The sequence below is a fragment of the Onychostruthus taczanowskii genome, unplaced genomic scaffold, assembly GCF_017590055.1.
Source record: "Onychostruthus taczanowskii isolate IOZ18803 unplaced genomic scaffold, ASM1759005v1 scaffold20, whole genome shotgun sequence".
Taxonomy (NCBI): Eukaryota; Metazoa; Chordata; class Aves; order Passeriformes; family Passeridae; genus Onychostruthus; species Onychostruthus taczanowskii.
The window spans coordinates 3,216,956-3,237,239 of NW_024499240.1; the positions used below are offsets into that span (position 1 = coordinate 3,216,956).

General features: G+C 37.0%; 1 protein-coding gene across 1 annotated transcript in view; it reads right to left on the reverse strand.

Annotated features, from left to right (window-relative positions):
• Positions 1–20,284, reverse strand: part of STK39 (serine/threonine kinase 39) — a 79,642-nt gene that overhangs the window by 28,927 nt on the left and 30,431 nt on the right. The window contains exons 11-13 of the mRNA XM_041403423.1: positions 7,806–7,928; positions 7,650–7,682; positions 5,637–5,704 (exon numbers count right to left, since the gene is read on the reverse strand). Coding sequence (XP_041259357.1) covers positions 5,637–5,704; positions 7,650–7,682; positions 7,806–7,928 — 224 coding nt within the window. The remainder of the gene's footprint in view (positions 1–5,636; positions 5,705–7,649; positions 7,683–7,805; positions 7,929–20,284) is intronic.

The window sequence follows — 20,284 nt, forward strand, 5'->3', positions numbered from 1 at the left end:
GTACTACACCACCACATTCACAGTCATCTCTAGAGCAGATGGATGGAGATGGAAGAGTGTGATCTCTCAAGGCAAAAGAAATAATCTTAAAAGTATTAGAAAAATATCTAATTAGAATCGAATTTTGAACTATCAAAATGCAAACCCTATTACAGTTCACAATGTACATACATTAGTAATGTACATACTGTTAATAATACAAATAAAATTATTTTTAACACTGAGATTGATTCAAGCTTTAAATTGTTTCCTTTAACATAAAGAAGGTTGGGGGTGGTATTTAGGTTTCATTGTTATTTTTTATTTCTCCTCTTTTTTCTTTTGCAAATAGTACTAAAAAAAAAAAGGCAGAATGGAATAAAAAAGTCTAATGATTTTAAATTTTCACTATAAGCAACATCCCCAGATGCAATTGCCTGCATAATTTACAATCTCAGCTGTGCAGGTTAAAAGCTTAGTCCTTTCCATCTCAATATTTAGACATACAAATCTTCTTGATAACCTAAATTTAATAAGCAGAAAAAATATATTGATTCCTTGACTCAATAATTATAAATTTTACATTGTTTTGATAAAAAAAATATACCATTTTTTCTATAAATGAGTGATGGTACAGCAATTGCATACAGGATTATTTAGGTGATAATTAAAGTAAATTCTTCAATTTTTAATTTATTTTCAATAAAAATACAGCAAGGCATAAAAACATCCTTAAGTAGTGAGTAAGAAATATATAATTTACCATGTTTAAGAAGCAAGTTTTGAAGGAAATAATATATGTAAAAAGAAAAAGTAGGATTAAAATCAATAGTTTAATCAAGGGTTCCTACTTATGATTTCAGTCGTGATTTAATCACAGTTATACAGGGTATTTAAATGACATCTCCATGCTATGAAATAAAATTCAGTTCAGTAACCACATCCCCACACCTCCCAGATTCCCAGGACAAACCCCTTAGATGTGGTGACAAAATACAGCTCAATGCTGTAATCAAAGGTACATTTATTTCAAGAACCATACAAACGTTTTTGTTTATGTTTGTAACTGGATCAATTCCCAGACTATACAGAAGTTCTGCTACTTTACAGTTGTAAATCTACTCCACAGCTGGGAATGTGTTTGTGGATTTTGTCATTAAATACACTTGATAACAGAAGCCACTTGAATAGCAAAAATGTGGGTGAAAAGATATACATTAGCCCCAATTCTTACAAAAGAGATTGAAATGATGGAAGTTTTTGTTTAACATACCAAAACAAACATATAAAAATATTTTAAACAGAATGAGAACTGAGCATTTTGATTTATGGTACTAACCCAATTATCAAACTCATTCTGCCCCCAGCCAGACCAGATTTTGGGATTTGCTTGTTCATAGTTCTTGGGGGTTTATTCCTACAAATGTACGCTTCAAACTTGGGTATTAACTAACACAGGAGTAGCTCTACTAGGTACCTCCAGCCAAGTACCATTTCTTATGACTTTACATGTAATTAATATTGTAAGAAAGGGGTCAAAAAACCAGGCCAACATAAAAGCAGAAAGATCAGCACTTGAGCTTGTGCTCAGACTAGTGAGCGATACTCATCGCCTGTGTCCTGGTACTCACAGGAAATCACATTTGACTCAAGTCCTAACAACTCTGCTGCTGCAGTGCCTGCTGCCAGCTACTCCTTGGACTTGTGTCTGTCCAGATCCCCAGGAGGTATAGTTCTCAGAACTCATCAAATGCCACAGTTTCCAGCTACATTAGCAGAAGAAATATTTTTCTATTATACATACACACAAACATTTACATGCAAGTAATAGAATGACACTACAAACAATTCTGCCTTAGCATTTTCTCTACACTTCATTCAAAATAAGATATACAATAACAGAAATATCCCAATAAAATATTAGCCAGTAAAATATTTGCCCCTTTTATTCTTCCATAGGCTTAATTCATCGAACTGTATTAAATTAGGTCCTGGGACATTCCAAATTACTGTCAATAAATTATTTTCCTGTCATAGGAGCTAATTTAACCATCTTAGATTGCTTCAGATAATTTGTAATTCTTTACTATTAACCATTAACAAGTCTCCTAATTTAACATGAAATCTCTCTGTTATTAATCCAAATAGTCAAACCTCTAATAGTGACCTTCCTAAATATGTAACAGCTTGGTGGTTAGACTGTACATTTCAAATCCAGGGTGGTAATTCCTCCCCACTTGCTTTCCCTGGTGCTGTGAACAGTCCTGTTGCAGGACTAAATCACAAACAATTGCCTTGGCCTCTCTTTGTGGAGCTCCTGCCAGGGTCTGCTGCTGAGACACGCTGTGTTCACAGCCTTACTGGACACAAATTTGGATTACAGATTTCATTCCTCCCTACTCTCAAATACCACTTCCTCTTGAGGGTGAGGATACAGAAGACACAGAAGAATGCATCAGCATTTCAAAGTGACAATTGCTCAGGCTGGGTCAGCGTTGCACACGGTGGTAACAGATCCAGCCAGTGACAACCAGTATTTTCAGCACGCTGCAAAATTCAAGCACGGTCTCTTAACTACATTTGAGCTTTAAAACGCTAATGGCCCGTATTAAGCATTTAATACCAGAGCCTTTCAAGAGCTTTGCATGGAATTACCTAGAACAGCCTGCTGATAATTTCCCTTTTGGGGCAATGTACTCCAAGACACAAGACAGAAAAAGATAGAAAAAAAAATTGGAAATTGCTGTTTCCAGCCAATGAAGTAACCCTGACAGTAGAGAACTTTTTGACAAATTAGCTCACTGAAAAGTCTATGAAAACAGAAAGGTATTAAATACAAGGTAATGACAAATAAATCAGTCTGGATGGTTTTCCCTTTTCTTGAGTAGGAGAGTTAAATACCACCATTTGTATAAAGAGTACCATGGAATTCTTCAAGGATTATTTCAGACTGTGAGATGTGTTTCTGATCCCCAACAAGGCATTTGCAGTAAACAAAGGATGGAGTTAATTTAGCACACCCTACTGAATTACTCAATGAGTCCAACCCTGCTGTGACTGGGAAAAGAATAAAAGAACCTGACCCTCCAGGTAAAGAATTACTTAAGTGCATTGATTCTTTGCCAGAATTCCTCTTTCATGAAAGCAGTTTTTAATTTTTATGGGTAGTATTAACCTTGTTCTGAAACATACTGCTAGGAAAAAAAAATCAAGTTAGCATCTAAAATATGATAGGCTGTCATAGTGTAGCCTCATTGTAGAAGAGGAAAAAAGAACAAAGCAGAGAAGCACCTTCTTTCTGCCCACCTCTTGTTCCTTTTTAAGGTTGCCCATCTCCTTACCCTTTGCCCTGTCCCAAATCCCCAGGCACTACTCTTTAAATCTTATGATCCACAATCCCAAGCCTTTCTGCTCCCAAGTTGTTTCTGCTCAAAAAGCTCTAAATGATTGCATCAACTTCCAGACAAAGTCTCAACAGTGAAAAGGGTCAACAGTGAACAGGAAGCACAACTCAAGTGCTACCAAAGGTACCTTGCTAAAGATAATATATATAGACAGCCAGTGGCTGTCTGAGCTTTGGTGAATGTTCCGTAAGCAAAATAACTCTTGCCTTTAGATTAGTAAATATAAAGGAATTCTAAATATTGTCTCTGAATCTATGCTGCTGGGTGGAGATATAGGCAGCTTGTAACCCTCACGGTCAAATCAGTCCTTCACAAAGTGCCAAACAAAAGAAAAGTGTGTTACTTAGTGCAGCCCACACCCCTACACTCCCCCCAAACACACACACACACACTCTGACCCTACTCACATGCTCAGGCTGCCAGCAGAAGCAAAGCCTGTGCCAAGATTTATAACTCTGCCCCCCTCCTACCACTGCGACCAGACACAGCCAGAGCTCACATGGGACAGAGGTCTGCACCACAGAGCATTCTTCCCTCAAAAGCAGGACAGTTAAACTAACAAAACTCTGCAAAATTACACATCAGATTTTGGTTTTTTTCAATGCTGCCAACAGTGTTCCCAGGCTCAAGAGCATATCTGCTCTTCAAGACTGTTTTTTTCTGTTTAAGGGAAACTTTCTGATTCTTAAAACAGAAATTCTTGTTTTTTCCCTTCCTACCAATAACCACCTATATGTTCATAAATATAAGAAATTAACCTCATTACTACAAACTTGCTTTTAGGAAAGGTAGGGAGAAGGAATTTTTTCAAGCCATGAATTAAAGAGGATCCTTAAAAAGAACAGAAGTTCATTGTGCAAGTAAGAGCTTGGAAACTCAAGTCTCTCAGGATCAGTCCTCCTTCACTTGTGGCTTTGTGCAGCAAACTGAACGCATAATTCCTGATGTTTCACTGTACTTGCAGGTCTAAAACACTTGCCCTCTGAATATGCCAACACTGCAAATAACTGGGTAAGAAGCTAATCACTCTCTGGGATTCATGATAATTTATAGATACCCAAAGCACCTCACTGATACATCCACACAGCAGTACAAATTGGTCTGTTTGTAAATGGTTTCATCTACCTGCCAGCAGAGAGATGGAAAAGAATATTGATAGCATAACTAGGCAGTTATGTAAATTGGACTACTAAAATTATTCCAAATAATCTCTAAGTCTTTCCTATTCCCACAATAAAATTCATTAATCCTCTCTTTTGTATACAACCTTTGACAGCCATGCATTTTTTTTTTTTTGCATCTGCCACTAGAAAAGTAGTCAAAGAAAAGGGAAGAAAATAGATTTTGAAAGTTGGCACTCATTCTGTATAATTTTTTTTTCTGATTACAAACAGTGGAACCAGGACACTAACAATTTTTGATGCTACTGTTTTAAAGCTATTTGTTAAGCATAAATCTGCTATTTGTTTCTAACATACTGGTTGTAATTTTCTAATTATTTCTGACTTCTCATGTTTTTGTTAGCATTAAAAATGGTAACAATTAACTTATCTCCATAGCAATAATTAGGAATTTACAACCTCACATAGATATCCTGTCAACACAAACTGGATGTAAGCAAGTTTTAAAGTGAGTGGTAATAAGCTTTTTAAGAAAAAACATTTAAAAAGCTATCATACACATAAAAAACTGTCAAAGTTTCATATGAAGAAATCGTTTTATCCAAGCACTAGACTGCATAATTAAGCAATTCAAACCTTAGTTATAAACTTATTTTAATTAAAGGTAATCTGACTAATTTCAACTAAGTAAAAATTTAAGTCAGACAACATATTTGTATCCATTTTCTAAAATACCCATCTCTTCTCCACAGTGGCTGATCAAACTTGCCAGTGAAAAACATTTTGAGTAGGCAACTTGTAATACAGCTATGGTTTATTTCTGTCAGAGGCTGACTGCTGAAGTGTGAAAGAAACTCATTAAAAACTTCTCACTGTGATTCTGCATTATACAGAAAAACAGAGAGAAAATACTTAATGAAGGGTACACTTAGCCTGAAGACACATTCATATTCTGCTTTTCATTTTACACTATTTCAGTAAGCAATTAAAAGACAGCAATTAGTCACAGAAACACTATTCATACTGGTCATACTGGGAGATTATACACTTCAGCACTGATTTTATGTTAATATTATGAAAGTAATGAGGGAGATCAAGATAATACAGCTAAATAAATAGAAGGATCTTTTACCTTAATCTTAAGACAAGATTCACCGCACATGGAACTTCACTGTATTCCTCACTAACAGCAGGCTGAGACTATTAGAGAAAAAAGCAAAAAGTCTTGTAAAGGATGCCAAAGGAAAAAACAAATCACAAAAAACTTTCCATGCCAACAGTTTGAAGTTAGCACAGAATATTTAACACATTCTCTAACTCTCAGAAACCCTTTAAACACTTTCAGTACACAGCCTATAATATAGCTGATACCAGTAAAATTCCCATATTTCAATTACATAGAAACAAGGAATAAACAAGGTCTGCATTAAAGCACTGAGTGTAGGAGCTTATAATCCACCTTGCACCAAAGCAACAATTACCTGTCGAATAATATGCACACAGTAATAATTCCAAACTGCTACTCACATTATTTTTGTGTAAGTTTTGGTTGTTAAGGGAGTCTTACATCTACCCATATGCAAGGAACTAGCAGCACATCAAAGCAGGTATCAAGCTCAGACTATGTCTTCCACAGATAAAAATCAGGAACACTGACATCTTCCACCTGATCACTCCTCCCTCACACTGTGATATCCTCCCAGCTCTCAACTAAAATCTGTACGAAGTCTCAAGCAAAAGTGTATCCTACATACAGAATGCACCAGGCTCCTCTAACCTACTATGATTTCATACCCAACTTGGCATATTTTCACCAGTCACAGAACAGCCTGTTCAGATGTTACAAAGGGTTCAGAAGCCCTCCCAAAATAAAGACTTGCATTACAAATTTCATTTGACTTTTTTTAACAGTTTGCCATATCAAAGCTATTTTTTAAAAAAGTTATGCAAGATCTGTATTTTATTATCCGTGTATTTTCAGCAAACATAATTGAATTTTTGGAAAATTCTTTTCACAATCACTAAAATGAGAACGTTGTTTTTCCTGCTTCAATTAAATTCCTTCCATTCATACAAGCTACTATTATTTCTGCATCTTCAACAGACATGTTATGCCAGTATATAAGAACGTGGATCCCAAAGACCCAAGAGGCACACACCAACAGTGACAAAATGCACTAGTCTCAGTTCCAAGTTATCTGCTAGAGCATTTCAGGAAACAAAAATCAAAAATCAACAGAAGACTTCAAGCAAAGGGTTTTTCCTCTTTCATAAACTAAGCAACTCTTTTATTATGAGTTACCTGTATAAACCAGGTCACAAGTAGTAGAACTCTCAACATTTAAGACAGTAAGACTGTGTGGTGAAAGTCCTTTTTTTGTACCCTGCTTACATAAAGTATCTGAGATGCTGAACAGCTGTGTAAATTAGGCTTCCAATGGAGACATTGGGTCATCACAGGAGCTAACAGGACTAAATCTGGCAGGAAGCTGCTAGGTTTTTAGATTTCTCTGACACCAACGAAAATCAGAGAATCTAAAACTGCAGGTGAAGTGGCAAGGGTCATTCACTCCACGAACAGACATTTTTAAAGACCATTTAGCCTGTAAGCCATAATCCTATTAAACAATTTATTATAGCAGCAATGCATCCCACACTTAGCACAGGCCATGAAATCATATATAACATTTTATTATTCTGAATTATTTAATATGCTTCAGTACTGAACTATTTTGCTGTGTATGGAAGGAAATTTTTAATTATAAGCTACATGTCATGATATAGATACTCAGAAGAAAAAATTATTTGGAGATGTTCTGGCTACTCCTTCATTACCCTTACAGACAGTAATTAGTGTGATCTAGTTACAAAGATTCATTAAAAACAGTCATATTACCTATCTTCATAAATTTTCCTGGGCACAAACATAACGTGACTTTTAAATTCCTATCCATCTTATCCACTGTGTGCTGAAGTTCATTGTTACAGGCACAATGGCATAACAGCTCTATCCTCACAAGCACTTGCCATACAAGGCTGCAGAACAATACTCCCACCTCAATTCACATTTTTAACAGTAGACACGAAAAAGAAATCCTTTTACTCAAATGCTTGGAAGAAAAAAAATTGATAAAGACATTTTTACCTCTACGTTCTCCTCCTCTTTCAGTCTTCGTGACTGGAAAACAAATGCAGTGAGATATGAGCTATGCAGCTTTATGCAACAAAGATCCATAAATACTAACAATTAACATAAAGACAGAATGTCTTATAGAGTATAAATGTCTTGGCACAAAAATACCTTTTCCTGAGAAATAGCAGCTTTGCCTTCCTCACTCTTCTCATCCATTTCATCATCACTCCACTCCCAGTCCCCATCTTCTGTTTTATGGAGGTGACCACTGGAACCTGGCACTCGTCTGACCTACCAAAATATTGTTTACTATTACGCAGACATCTTCAGTCTTTATTGGTGTTCTGGTTAATCAGCAATTATTTGCAATTTTTATTCTGTGTGCTCTCATAAATTTGCTGCAGTGACATACATTAACATGTTCTAATAGTATCTGACCTCCTTAAGCCAATTGTGTTTCCATGCCTTGCATCATATGAGCAGTGATCAACTTGGCTCTACATTCTGTTGGTTGGTAGCAGTGATGGAAAACACAAAACAGGGAAAAAAACTAAATACAAAAATCTGAGTAGAAAAATTACCATGTTTTTCAGCATAATGAAACTTTAAAGAAAGACTAAACTGGTATTAGCCCTGCTCTAAATCCCTGTGGTTTCCTGCAAACCATAATGTGTAGAGAGATGCATCATGAAACAAATTCCAGCTGCTTCTAAATCCCATCAGGTACCACAACAGCAAGATGCATGACATGAAAATAGTTTAGAATACTTCAAGTCTGAGACCATGAGCCTCCAAGGAAACTGTGATTCAGGCATTAATGCAATTTTTCCAAAGCAGATTTTCATAGAGAGCTGGACACTTAGGTTATTCCTCTACTGGGTTTAGGCCACGCACAACTTGGAGTTGGCTGGCCTGACACAACAAGAGCATGAGTGATAGGAGCCTTCTTCCAAAACATTGTCCATACACAAACAGGTATCTTGATGTCTGTCAGGACTCTTTTCCACTCTTCACTTCCCAAACATCCACCTGCTCCTCTCCCTTCCCCTTTGCATATATAAGACTAAACCAGAGAAGAGGGTGATGTTTTCAGACCGCACCACACTTCTGCATTTTCTTCAGTCCTTACGATATTCCTCCCTTATATTTCTTCCCTGTACAGCTGAATTAGAGTGCCCTACTCAGCTTCTCCATATTTTGTTCTCATTTCTATCTGAGAAGAGGGGAAACCTATGCAGATACTGAGGGAATATCCTACTCCATCTCTTGATGGACAAATTCTGCACAATTTTCCCTGTTTCCCATACCAAGCTCCTATTGGACCAATTTTAGCCTAGCTACCTCATTTGTTTTTGGGAGGGAAGACCAGGCAGACATCAAAGCAAGCAGTAGCACAGCAATTCTTTCCTCAGCTGCAATCAGCCCAGGTACAATCAGTGGGCTCTTACTGTCTATAGCATCAGGGATCAGCACACACACAATGTAATCTAGCAGGAAATTTGCCTGCTGCTTGTGGATGTAATTTATTATCCTTCAAGGAGACTGAGGTAGGTTTTTGTTTAACAGCACAGGCATCTTCCAAATGCCTCTACGCAAACCTAGCAGAGGACATCATCCACAGCTAAAACCATGCTTTCCCAGCACAATAGGATATATTGGTTTACAGACACATTCAAACACTGCATTGTGCACTAATCAGTATCTTCTTCTTCTGCTTCCATTTTCAGTTGTTTTGAAGACTTATTCTAAACAGAATTATTTTAATGGGGCTTAATGATGCTCGCATCATTTGCAGAGGAGCGCATTTCAAGTTTTTAAATAGACTGCCTTTTAATAAAAAATAAACAAATGGCTCAAGTACAAAGCAAAATACCATGTTAAATTAAATTATTTTCTTGAGAGGTTTCTGAAAGCAGGAAAACAAGTTTACTGGTACTCTATTTCAATCAGATTGATTCCCACCAAAACACATGTTAACAGGAAAGAAATTATAATTGCAGCTAGAGCAAATTACCCAACCTATTCAACTTTCAAAAACGTGAAATTGTTGTCTAGAACATTTTTTTAATTGGTGTGTGTGCTTAGCACTTGCAACGCTTGGTGAACTAATTTGCACAATTTTTAGACTAACAAGCCTGGCTTTGATCACTCAGTTCTGGTTAAAGCCACAACAAATCAGTCACATATGGAGGGCATGTACCCTACCTAGGTGAAGGAAAGAGCACAAGTGGCAAACACCATGTCTGCAAATGAATTGTCTCTTTGTTCATAGCAAACATCTCACTCTAGTATCACATATTGGCTGGAAATATACATAATTTATATAATATATTAAATTTCTGTTCTGGCTATCATTTGAGATACTAGTAGCAGACTGATACCACAGGCAGCATGCTTGTGTTTCACTCCAATAATAACAGCATTGAGGCAACTGAGAATTATCTACATATTTCTCCTGATACCCTGCTACAGGTCTTCTATTGTACAGAAAGAAATAAAGCAGAAAACAAAGGAAGCTACAAGGGCACAAAGCAAATCCAGGACAGTGCATGGAACCTAAACAAACTTCTTGTGCATCTAGAAAAATAAGAAGTAAGTTGGTTACATTGCATGCAGTAGCCGTACAAATGTAATTTCCCCATCAGCTTCAGTCAAAATACACAACATCGATAATTCCTTATGCTGGAATTGTATATCTCTCAGAAAGTATTTCAAAGGGAAAGGAAAACAAATTAAAACATGCTCAATTCTAATTTGGACTTTTCTGATTAAAAATCTAAAGGATTCTTCCAAATAAGAACTAAACTGAATATTAGCTACATAACTGTAGCTAATAAAGAAAACAATGAAAGTTCAGTTTTACAAGACAAATTAACTCATATTAGAAAACATACTTCACATAAGTCAGAAGACACAGAGAATAAAAAATTACTTTGAATGACTGGCAGTTAAACTACAGCCAACACAAAAGCAGTTCAGAACATTGTAATGTACAACCAAAAGCTGTTTCTAGGAGGAAAAGCTTAATAAGTGACTGTCAATATCACCACAGCTGTGGAAGAAAGACATGAACATCAGTTAAAGCAGAGAATGTTGGACAAATCAGTGAGTGAAAAAAACATGACCACCACGGAATATTAAGCATTATATTAGTTGTAGTAGTATTGTTGTATATGTTGTTCCCGGTTAAAGCTTATTGCAGAATTCAATACAGTCACAAAGATTGAAGCATAAATTAAGCTGCTGACAGAACTCTTTGTCCCCACCTTTTTAAAGTAAGATACAGATAATTTAACATTCCCTGCCAATAACACCATGCACTAGCTTTCCAGGAGTATGTGTGTTAACAGATGAACAGGGCAATTGTAAATCCCACCCAGTGAAGGTCAGGCCTAATCAGCCTGACAGAGACAGAACTCCATCAGCAGAATGCAGAAGCTGCCACATTTCCCAAGGCTTGATGAAGAAGGCTACAGGGTAGAGAAGCAAAACATAAATTGTTGTCTTCTAGGCATGATGTGCTTGCTATATGTAGATGTTAGAGACTGGGGAAAGAAGAATCTATTATTCATTACTGATTCTTCAGCTGCTGCAATCTCTTTACAAGTTTATTTTTGTACAGAGACAGCAAAGGGAATGAACATTTTCTGAACACTAAGAATTTTCTACTTCCTTATTCACAACTGCTCAAAACAGAAAAGAACTGGGCCCACTTACAGATGATTTTATTTCAGTGTCTAAATTTAATAAAAAAATAAAAAGCATACACTGCAGGATACCAGTGCATACACATAAAGCATTACTGCATTTCATACATGGTACAACACATGATCTTAGACTACATTACAAATCCAGTCTATCAGTAAGAGCAATATTATACATCTACTGTTACTTTTCCTCCTGCAGGGAGATGACTGAACTAGTAACAGTTCTGAAATATTTAAGGTATTCCTATTGAAGCTCTGGCAACTGAATATTTGCCATGGAGTCCCGGAGAGATTTAAACCAGCATTTTTAAACTTAGTTCCACAGAAGGAGTTTGGTGACCTGAAAGCATGGGAAGTAAGATGCATTTGTGTAAGTAAAACTGATGGCACTAATAAGCATTAGTATAGAGTATCACCAAAGGTGCCTTGCCACCCTCCATAAACAGGTAACAGAGAGCTCAAATTTAATTTGTTCCTGAATTCCTGAAGAGTAGCAAATGTGTAGATTCCACACATTTAAAGCACATCTGCAGAAGTCTTTATGGAACCCTGACACTGCTTCCTATTAATTTCTAACTAGAGAACAGTCAGTGCTGTTGTCCAGTTTTTCCATTTGTGTATCTCTACAGAGGGCAAGCTATATTTTTTATTTTAAATTTTTAAACACATATCCTTCCAGAAATACTGCAGCTGGAGATAAAATGGTCTTTTACCACTGACTGTCTTTTATTTTACCAGAGGTACATATCCTAGTACAGTAGTGAAGATACACCAAATCCCACAGAGCAGTAATGACAAGGTGGTTATTTAAAATTTCACCTTTTTCATTTTCTGCAGTCTGTCCTCACAAAAGCCTAAATTTTATTTTCAGGCAAAAAAAAAGAAAGGCGTGTCAGCTGATGCTGTATACCTTCACCTCACACTGATTCTTAGAGGAGACTGGACTCCCACTGCTACACAGATCCCAGAAGGTCTTATAGAAAAAATATACTCTTCAAAGTATGAATATTTACTTGGTAATTGATAAGGAGAGGGTTTTTGCATAGCCAGTGTTCCCCTCCTTTTTTTTGTTTTTTTTTAATATCAAGTTTCAAGAGCTTCACTTCTCATACAACTTCATAAGAAGTATTTATAAAAGCAGTTCCATGCTAGTTATTTTATGGAAAGAACAGTGATGAGGAATAGGACATTGCTGAATAGTTTTGGGTTTAGCACCACGCTTTGCTCCATGTATTTTTCTCTCAAAATAAATACCTAGACCTATTCCTTCCATACACAGCTTAAGCTTTTAGAGCAAGCAGATTTTATAATTTTTACCTTTCACCATCTTGCAAACCTTTCCTGAATGTTTCCTAAGACAAAAAAACAAATTTTCATCTCCACCCCTATGCATTTTTTTTTTTAATTATTTCAGTGCAACAAAAAAATCAGCCTATCATTGTGTATTCAATTGTGGCACAAGTGTTTGCTTAAAATGGTTACAGCTTTAATCACAGCTTAGCTCCTGAGGTTAATGGCAGGAAGTCACTTTCTACAATATATATTAAAGTAAAAGAACACTGTTCTTTTTGCATAAGAACACTTACATTGTAACCACATTTTTGTAAAAAAAAACCAAAACCCAAACCACAAAAACCCTGAGGTTCAACACAGAACATGAATTCCCACATGTTCACATCATCCTTTGTGGAAGAGTTGAAGCACTATCTCAGGAGAAGACCAGTCTCACAGATCATGTGAATATCCTAACCCCTTCACTGCTGGCTATTCTTAAACTCCTCTGAATTCATTATATTGTGAAGTCTTATTTTTATTCTGTTGGAAGCCAAAAAACTTCTGCAAGCCTGAATGTGTTTTATGCAATTCAAACCCTTTGTTTTTCTCACCACAATTTATGCAGGCTATCGTTACTAATGGGATGTACCACTGCCTTTGTAAAAAACCACTCTGGCAATCTGCTTTGTAGAACTCAAAAAGTGATAAGATATCACAGCAATTTGGTTTTAATGTCCCCTCCTCTTAAACCAGTCTGAATGCTGCAAATATCATAATGGGAAAAAACCTTAGTCTTTTGTTTTTCTCCAACTTGGGGAAAAAGTTAGTATTTGCAGTGCTTCATACTCATATGCAGAAACTATTGGAATACTCCCTCCTAGAGGAGTCAGTTACACTGGCAGCTTAAAGTCAAGAAATACAAGATCATTATCTCTTTCTTCATGAAAGAACAGTGAATACAGGAGACTGATAATTCTACATTGAATGGGATTTCTTCAGCTTTCTACTGGATCTGGAAGAGCATCCTTTTTAAGGGATAAAAGAGCAGAAGGCAACAAAAGCCAGATCTCTGGTTAAAAAAAAAAAAAAAAAAAAGACCATTTGCTTTAAATATTTATGGAACTGGTTTGTTTTTATAAGCCAAACAGTATCATGGTTACATGATGACAAGTGTGACACCCAAGGGCATGGCCATCAGTTGAGAAGACTGCCATGAAATCTTACCTATGCTCCCAATTTAGAAATGGAATACAGTGCAGCTGTCAGTGACAGGAAAACTAAGCCATTATTAGCTGAAGAGAGATGGGATGAGGGAGCACATTCCTGCACCTCTAGAGGAAATGATGAGAAAAGTACCAGTGAATCAGTGTACCAAGTCCTCACCTGCTCTGGGAGATTCTTTGTCCAACACCCTCCCCCTTTCCACTCTTCACCAATTCTTCTATTACTGGGACAATGTTGCTCAGAGACAGCAAAATGCAGTAGCTCAAAGACATTATTTTGTTACCAAAACATCTTGTTTACAAGTGCAGGTATTCCCTGAACTCCTAATTCTGCTTTCCTTAAACATGAGGTTTTACCTAAATACCGCAAAATACTTATTATCTCTGCTTTCAGCCCGAGTCCAAAATTGGAATCTGATTTTGCTTTGAGAAATTGCAGTTTTGCTGAAATTCCAGTCACATGGGAAATATGAAATTCAGTAACTCAGTATGATTTTTGCTTTTCAGACATTATTTCTCCACTTATTAGTTCCACTATGTAAACTTCACTATTGAATGTTATTAGCTGCAAATAATTCTTTCACTCACATTTTAACAATAGTCCTTTCAGGCATGAACATGTACCTGCACTCAGGAGGATGTTTTCAATTAAAAGTGCAGAGGAGACACATTGTTCTACAAAAGTGTCACTCTGCCTTGAACACAAGGAATCCCAAATGGCTGACAGGCATGACCTGATGGCGATTTCACACATGCAGAGTGAGGCTCTTTTCTATGCTCTTTCTTTTCCCTGCCTGTTTCTCTCCACCCTTCCAATCAAATTAAGGTACATAGGCCAAGGGTACCCGGCAAGAATCAAAGAAAGCAAATCAAAGATACAGCAAATTGGTGAAGTAACTTAGTACTCTGAAAGATGATGAAGACAGATCCAGATCTTTAGAGCTTTCTTTCCTGGCTGCTCAGATGAATGCACATCATGATGGTGAATTGTGGTATTCACATACTCTCTGAAAAGAGAGAGACATAATCCTCTCTCCCAGGATTTTTCCTGGTGAAGGCAGCAAGAAAGCTCAGAGAGAGAAGAGAAAACAATTCTTATGTCTACTTGCTGCTCTTGTTGTTTGGCCCATGTGGAATGTGTTATGGAGATTGTTTACCAAAAGGGATTTGTTAAATGGACTCTGGTGATGGTTGTTTTGACTGATTGACCAATTAGGTCAAAGCTGTGTCGTGACTGACTGAAAGGGTCACAGGTTTTTCTTTAATACAGTTTAGTATAGTATAGTATGTAGTGCAATATAATACTGCAGAGCTTAATAAAGCATTTGTTCAGCCTTCTGAATCAGAGTCATTGCACATTATTCCCACGTTGGGGGCTCCCTGCATCAATAGTGAATCACTGCTAGAAGACTTTCCAATAGAGGGATCACTACAGCCACCTTGACAATCACCATTTTCCAATTCCACCATGCTTTTCTATCATCCAAGTTGTTTACTTTCTTAAAATAACCAGGGGTGAAAGGAAAGAAGACAAATACAGCCTCATGTCAAGTGTTCATTATTCAGTATTAAAAAACTCATTATAAGGTGGGTTTCACTGTCAGCATTAGAGACACAGTAAAGAATATTTAGGACAACAGTACACTACTATAGAATTCAAATAAGAAATTACTATGACTTTCACTTACTTTCAAACTCAGAGGCTTGAATTTCAAGGTGAAATTCTAATTTTTACCTTTTTCTCTTTTCTCCAAGGTTTCCAATTGCTTATGTACATAAGAGAAATTACTGTAATACACATTCTCCATTCCACACAGATTTTAAAGAGACCTGAATTTATTCAAGGTTTCTCTCAAATATTAAGGTGATCAAATTTAAACTTGCATGTAGTTCTCCAAAAAAAGGTCATAAATTAACATGAAAATGATTAACAGAGTTCTGCAATTTTTATAAAACCCGATTTTCTAAAACTCCCAGTGTGTCTATTTTAGTCAGAGATCAAGAAGCAGCATGCATTCAAACCAGCCTAGAGCATTTAAAATCCCAGAGCTGGGGGGAGATCTCCAGCCTGTGAGTGCAGACCCAGCTCAGGCATGATGGGTCCTGCCAGCAGCATGGCACTGGATGTGGCTGCCCTCTGCTGCCAGTAAATCCCACACTGCTGGCATGTGCATTCCTGACACTCCCTTTTCTCTTCCCATATTGCCTGACTTTACCTTTAGCTGCAGATGAACTGTTTGAATAACCTTCTCAAGAAGCTGTTTTTCAGAGCTAAACAGAACTATTACTGCTCCAGACCTTCTTTCTGCTCTGCTGGCCTTAATCTACTTGTTCTGGTTAAAGAACAAGTACTTTACTTGTTCTTTAAGTTTTCAGCTCCAGACACAATTTTAACTCCTTGAGACAAGAGCACTTTTCAGCTAAATTAAGTCCCCTATAGTATTATTGGGTAACACCATCTCAAGTATGTCCTTGAGATGTCCTTGTCACCTGTACTTCCACTGCAGCTCTCTTCAGGAACTTCCAAGAATATCACCAGTATCAAGCACAAGTGTAGGGGGAAAAGGAGTGTCAAAACAAATGACACACACAATTTTTTTTTGCTACTGTACTTGTAAAAGCTTTACAGGGTCTAACCAGGAAAACATGTTTACTTTACACTTCCTTCAGATTCTTGAGCTTGGCCTCTTTTTCTTTTTAATTTCCCCCACCCTCCTTTTTTTTTTCTTTTCTTTTTAAACTATGAGGGCTTAATATTTAATTTCTCCATATAAAAGCAAAAATTCTCACATACCTATTCCATCAGTCTTTAAGCAAATGGCAACAGGTGGGAATGCTGCTTCTGAGCCACTTGGCTTTTAGAGAATCCTCTTTGTAATTCATCCGCCTGCATAACTTTCCTGACAAACTTCCCAAAAATATACAAAATCACAAGTAACACACACTTCCACATCCTCCCAAAATTTCTTGTTACCTTTATGAACAAAGGCAGGAAGTTTCCAGAAAGGAAACCCCATGACAGTAAGGTGACCCAAGCTAACCATCTGATGCTGCCTGCATTGACACAATATTGATTTGGCCTATAAACTGGGAAAATTATTAAATACAAACTAATTCCATTGAGACACTTTCACTTAGGGAGCCATTCCAAATCCAAGAGAAGCGATCTGGTATTGGATGCCATGCGAGTGAAATGTTTGAGGTTTCATTTCTCAGAAGGTAAACAGGCAAAACCAGCACCTTGCTGCACATTTTCAGCAACAGAAAACCAAATCCTTACAAAACAGAGCAATAAAATAGGATTATCTTCTGCTTATTTACAAGGCTTAATCCCTGATCAAAGACTACCACCAGCTTCATACACACCCAGACTTCCTTTATCCTGTCTTGATTCTTTAATCACAACTCCTTCAACAGCACTTTTAAGAAAATCCTCCTCCAGTTCTGCAAGTTTCAACAGCTTCGATAAATGCCAAACACTTAGAACTACTGATCTAAGCAGAGAATTACTCAATACACACAACCCTCTGTCAGTCCATGTTCAAGATGTTTTTGAGCAAGTCAACAGGTCATGAACACAACATTAGCTAAGGAGCAGTTCAATTGAGACACGGACTCACTGCAAAAATGAATTCTGAAGTGGAACCATGATGGCCCATGGACTGGAACATACCTTCCAATAAGGAACAGGGCTACTTTGCAACAACTAAGATGAATCATGTACAAGCTTTTAAACTCTGGCATAATAAGTAATCCAAGTTATTTTAGATATGCATATGGCTATCTGAAGTACAAAGGCACTCAAGTAAGCCATGGTTTGTTTCAAAGCTCATTTCATTATGTAACAATTAGATCCATTTGAAAAGGCACAAAATCCAACCTCACAAGCAACCACACAGACGGTAAAAGCACGCTATGAAAGAAAAGATGGACAAACTCATAGATTGCATGAAGTTCCTTGCATCTAATGGCACAACTACATGGTAGCAAAAACACTAAACTGTCTTCTTCCTTTACATGAAATGTTAAAACAAAGCTGGTGCAACTACATGTGTCTGCCCCTTAAAAAACATTCCAATTCTACTACCCACTAATGCAGGCACTGCTTTCTTATTTGAATTGCTGTCAAATTTACATTGGACACTTGGAAGAAGTGTTTTTATTAAATTTCCCTTCCAACAACTTGTTGAAAATAAAAATATTACCTGACATGGTGTGAGGGGCAATTTCTCCTTTTTTTTTTTTTTTTAGTAATTTTCAACCATATAAATTCAGTTCCACTATTTTTTTTAAATTTGTAACAGTGTTCTGGATAACCTGAACGATTAATTCTCTGCAATGGAGGGCCCTCCCTCACACAAAGCCTTGCCAAACACATATTTATAGTTCAGCTACTGCCTTCCAGAAAAAGTGCTCCAGTGTAGCTCATGTCCATTCCCTTTATACGTCAAGATTATTTAAATGAGATTTTCTTAGACGGTAAAGAAAAGTTAATATACAATTATATTAATAATCTGAGCTCAGGTTCATGTTGCTCTCTGCTTTTCAATTCAGCTGGAGTCCAGCTGTATTAACATACATCACTGGTCAGATGTATCTATCAGATTAAATCCATTACTGAAGCAAGGAAGGGCTGCACATGTATGTCTTGCTGAGGTGCAATCATGCTGTTATAGCTGCCCAAGAAATCTGGGATATAATGATATTTTTCTCATTAAATGCAGAGGATTGATGATATCTTATGTAATGAAATATGACCATTACCTTAAAATAGCTGTACTGAGGAGCTAGAATTACAACCCATCCATAAGGGCATTTTTAGTGAAGTATAATAAAAACTGGTATCACTCACACTAATCATCTCTTCATACTGTCATAGGTTTTTCCCACTAACACAGAACTCTCAGCTCTAAAAAAAGTTTTTATTACAAGCAACTATTACAAGTTTTCCGCTAAAAGTTTCTATTACAAGCACAATGCGAAACCACCATTCCAAAAATAGAAATCAAGCCAAATTATTCATCAGGTTTTTTTTTTTATTAGCAGCACTTCAGACAGCACTAAAATTAAATGCAAATATATGTTTTTCCCTTTTTACTGTGGAGACGTGGCTGTCATGCAGGAGATTTTAAAAATAAAAAAAATAGGATTATAAAACCATAAAATTGACCAAGGGTCTTTGGGCATACAGAGTACTTAGAGTTATAATTAATTTTTTAGTGTGACAAGACTTGAAAACTGACTGTGGAACTCTAAAAGCTGTTTCAAATTTCAAATTTCTCTCTTCCAATGCAGCAATCCTAATCACAAAAGAAACAACTTAGTGTTCAGTTCAAAATTAAAACTGCTTCAGCACATGTTAATAAATCGTATATGCAAACTCTTGGTGGGCTGTTTTATGCCAGCAGTGCACACAGCCCTCATCCAAGCAGGACAGGGCAGGCTGCTCTCCCATCACACCATCTAACCAGGCACAGGCACGGGAAATCAGGGCTCCTACATTTATATCAACGACAAAAGCACGGCTTCAGAGCATGTCCCTGCTTACCCAACCATACTGAGCTTGGACCATTCCTCCCAGCCTTTTCTCCAGCTCTTCTTGACAGCACCAGTGCTCTCACAGGTGAGCAGGCCCATTAATGAAACCCAGAATTGCCAGTAAGAAGTTGCATGGTGTAACACCCATTCCTGTGGATCAGTACCAATGTGTATCCAACCAGGTCCTGCACAAGAAGAGGCAGGACATGCTCCTCCAGGGTAAGTGGTTCAGCATTATCCTTAATTACTAGGCTAGGGCAAGGAAGAAGTACATCATTTAAAATTCAGCAGAATGAAAAGCAATGGAACAGGGGAAACTTGTGCATAAACATGTCGCTTACAATTCCAATGTTACACAGTATTTTAAACACACAGTGAAAATGTTGCTCAATTATCAAATTGGAGTTTAAAGCAGGACACATCTTTAAGCACCAAATGTTTTTCTCACACATACAAGACCTGTATATTTGCTTTCCGGATTTCACAAACAGACCCAAACTCATATTTAGAAAAAAACAGATGCCAAGTATAAGCTATAAAGGCAGAAGCAAAACGTGGGAACACTATGTCAAGAGAGAAGAATTTAAAGTTAAAACTAAACTGAGGCTGGAGTTCTGGGCAACAAGGCAAAGCAATTATACATGTGGTAAATGGAAGAAAAATTAGATTACCGCAGGGCAGATCTGACATCTGTACTAGCAGTGGTGCTACAGATCATTAGTCATAGGCATTTTACAGCAAGCGCCACAGAAGATAATTTAAGCAGTGATGACACCAGCTCCTTCCTATCTATTGCCCTAGTAATAATAGTTTTTCAATTACAGGGGTTATTTCTTCCAAGAGCAACCTCTTAGACATTTTACATGTTAATGTTTAAGCAAACAAACTCAACTTACACAAGCTT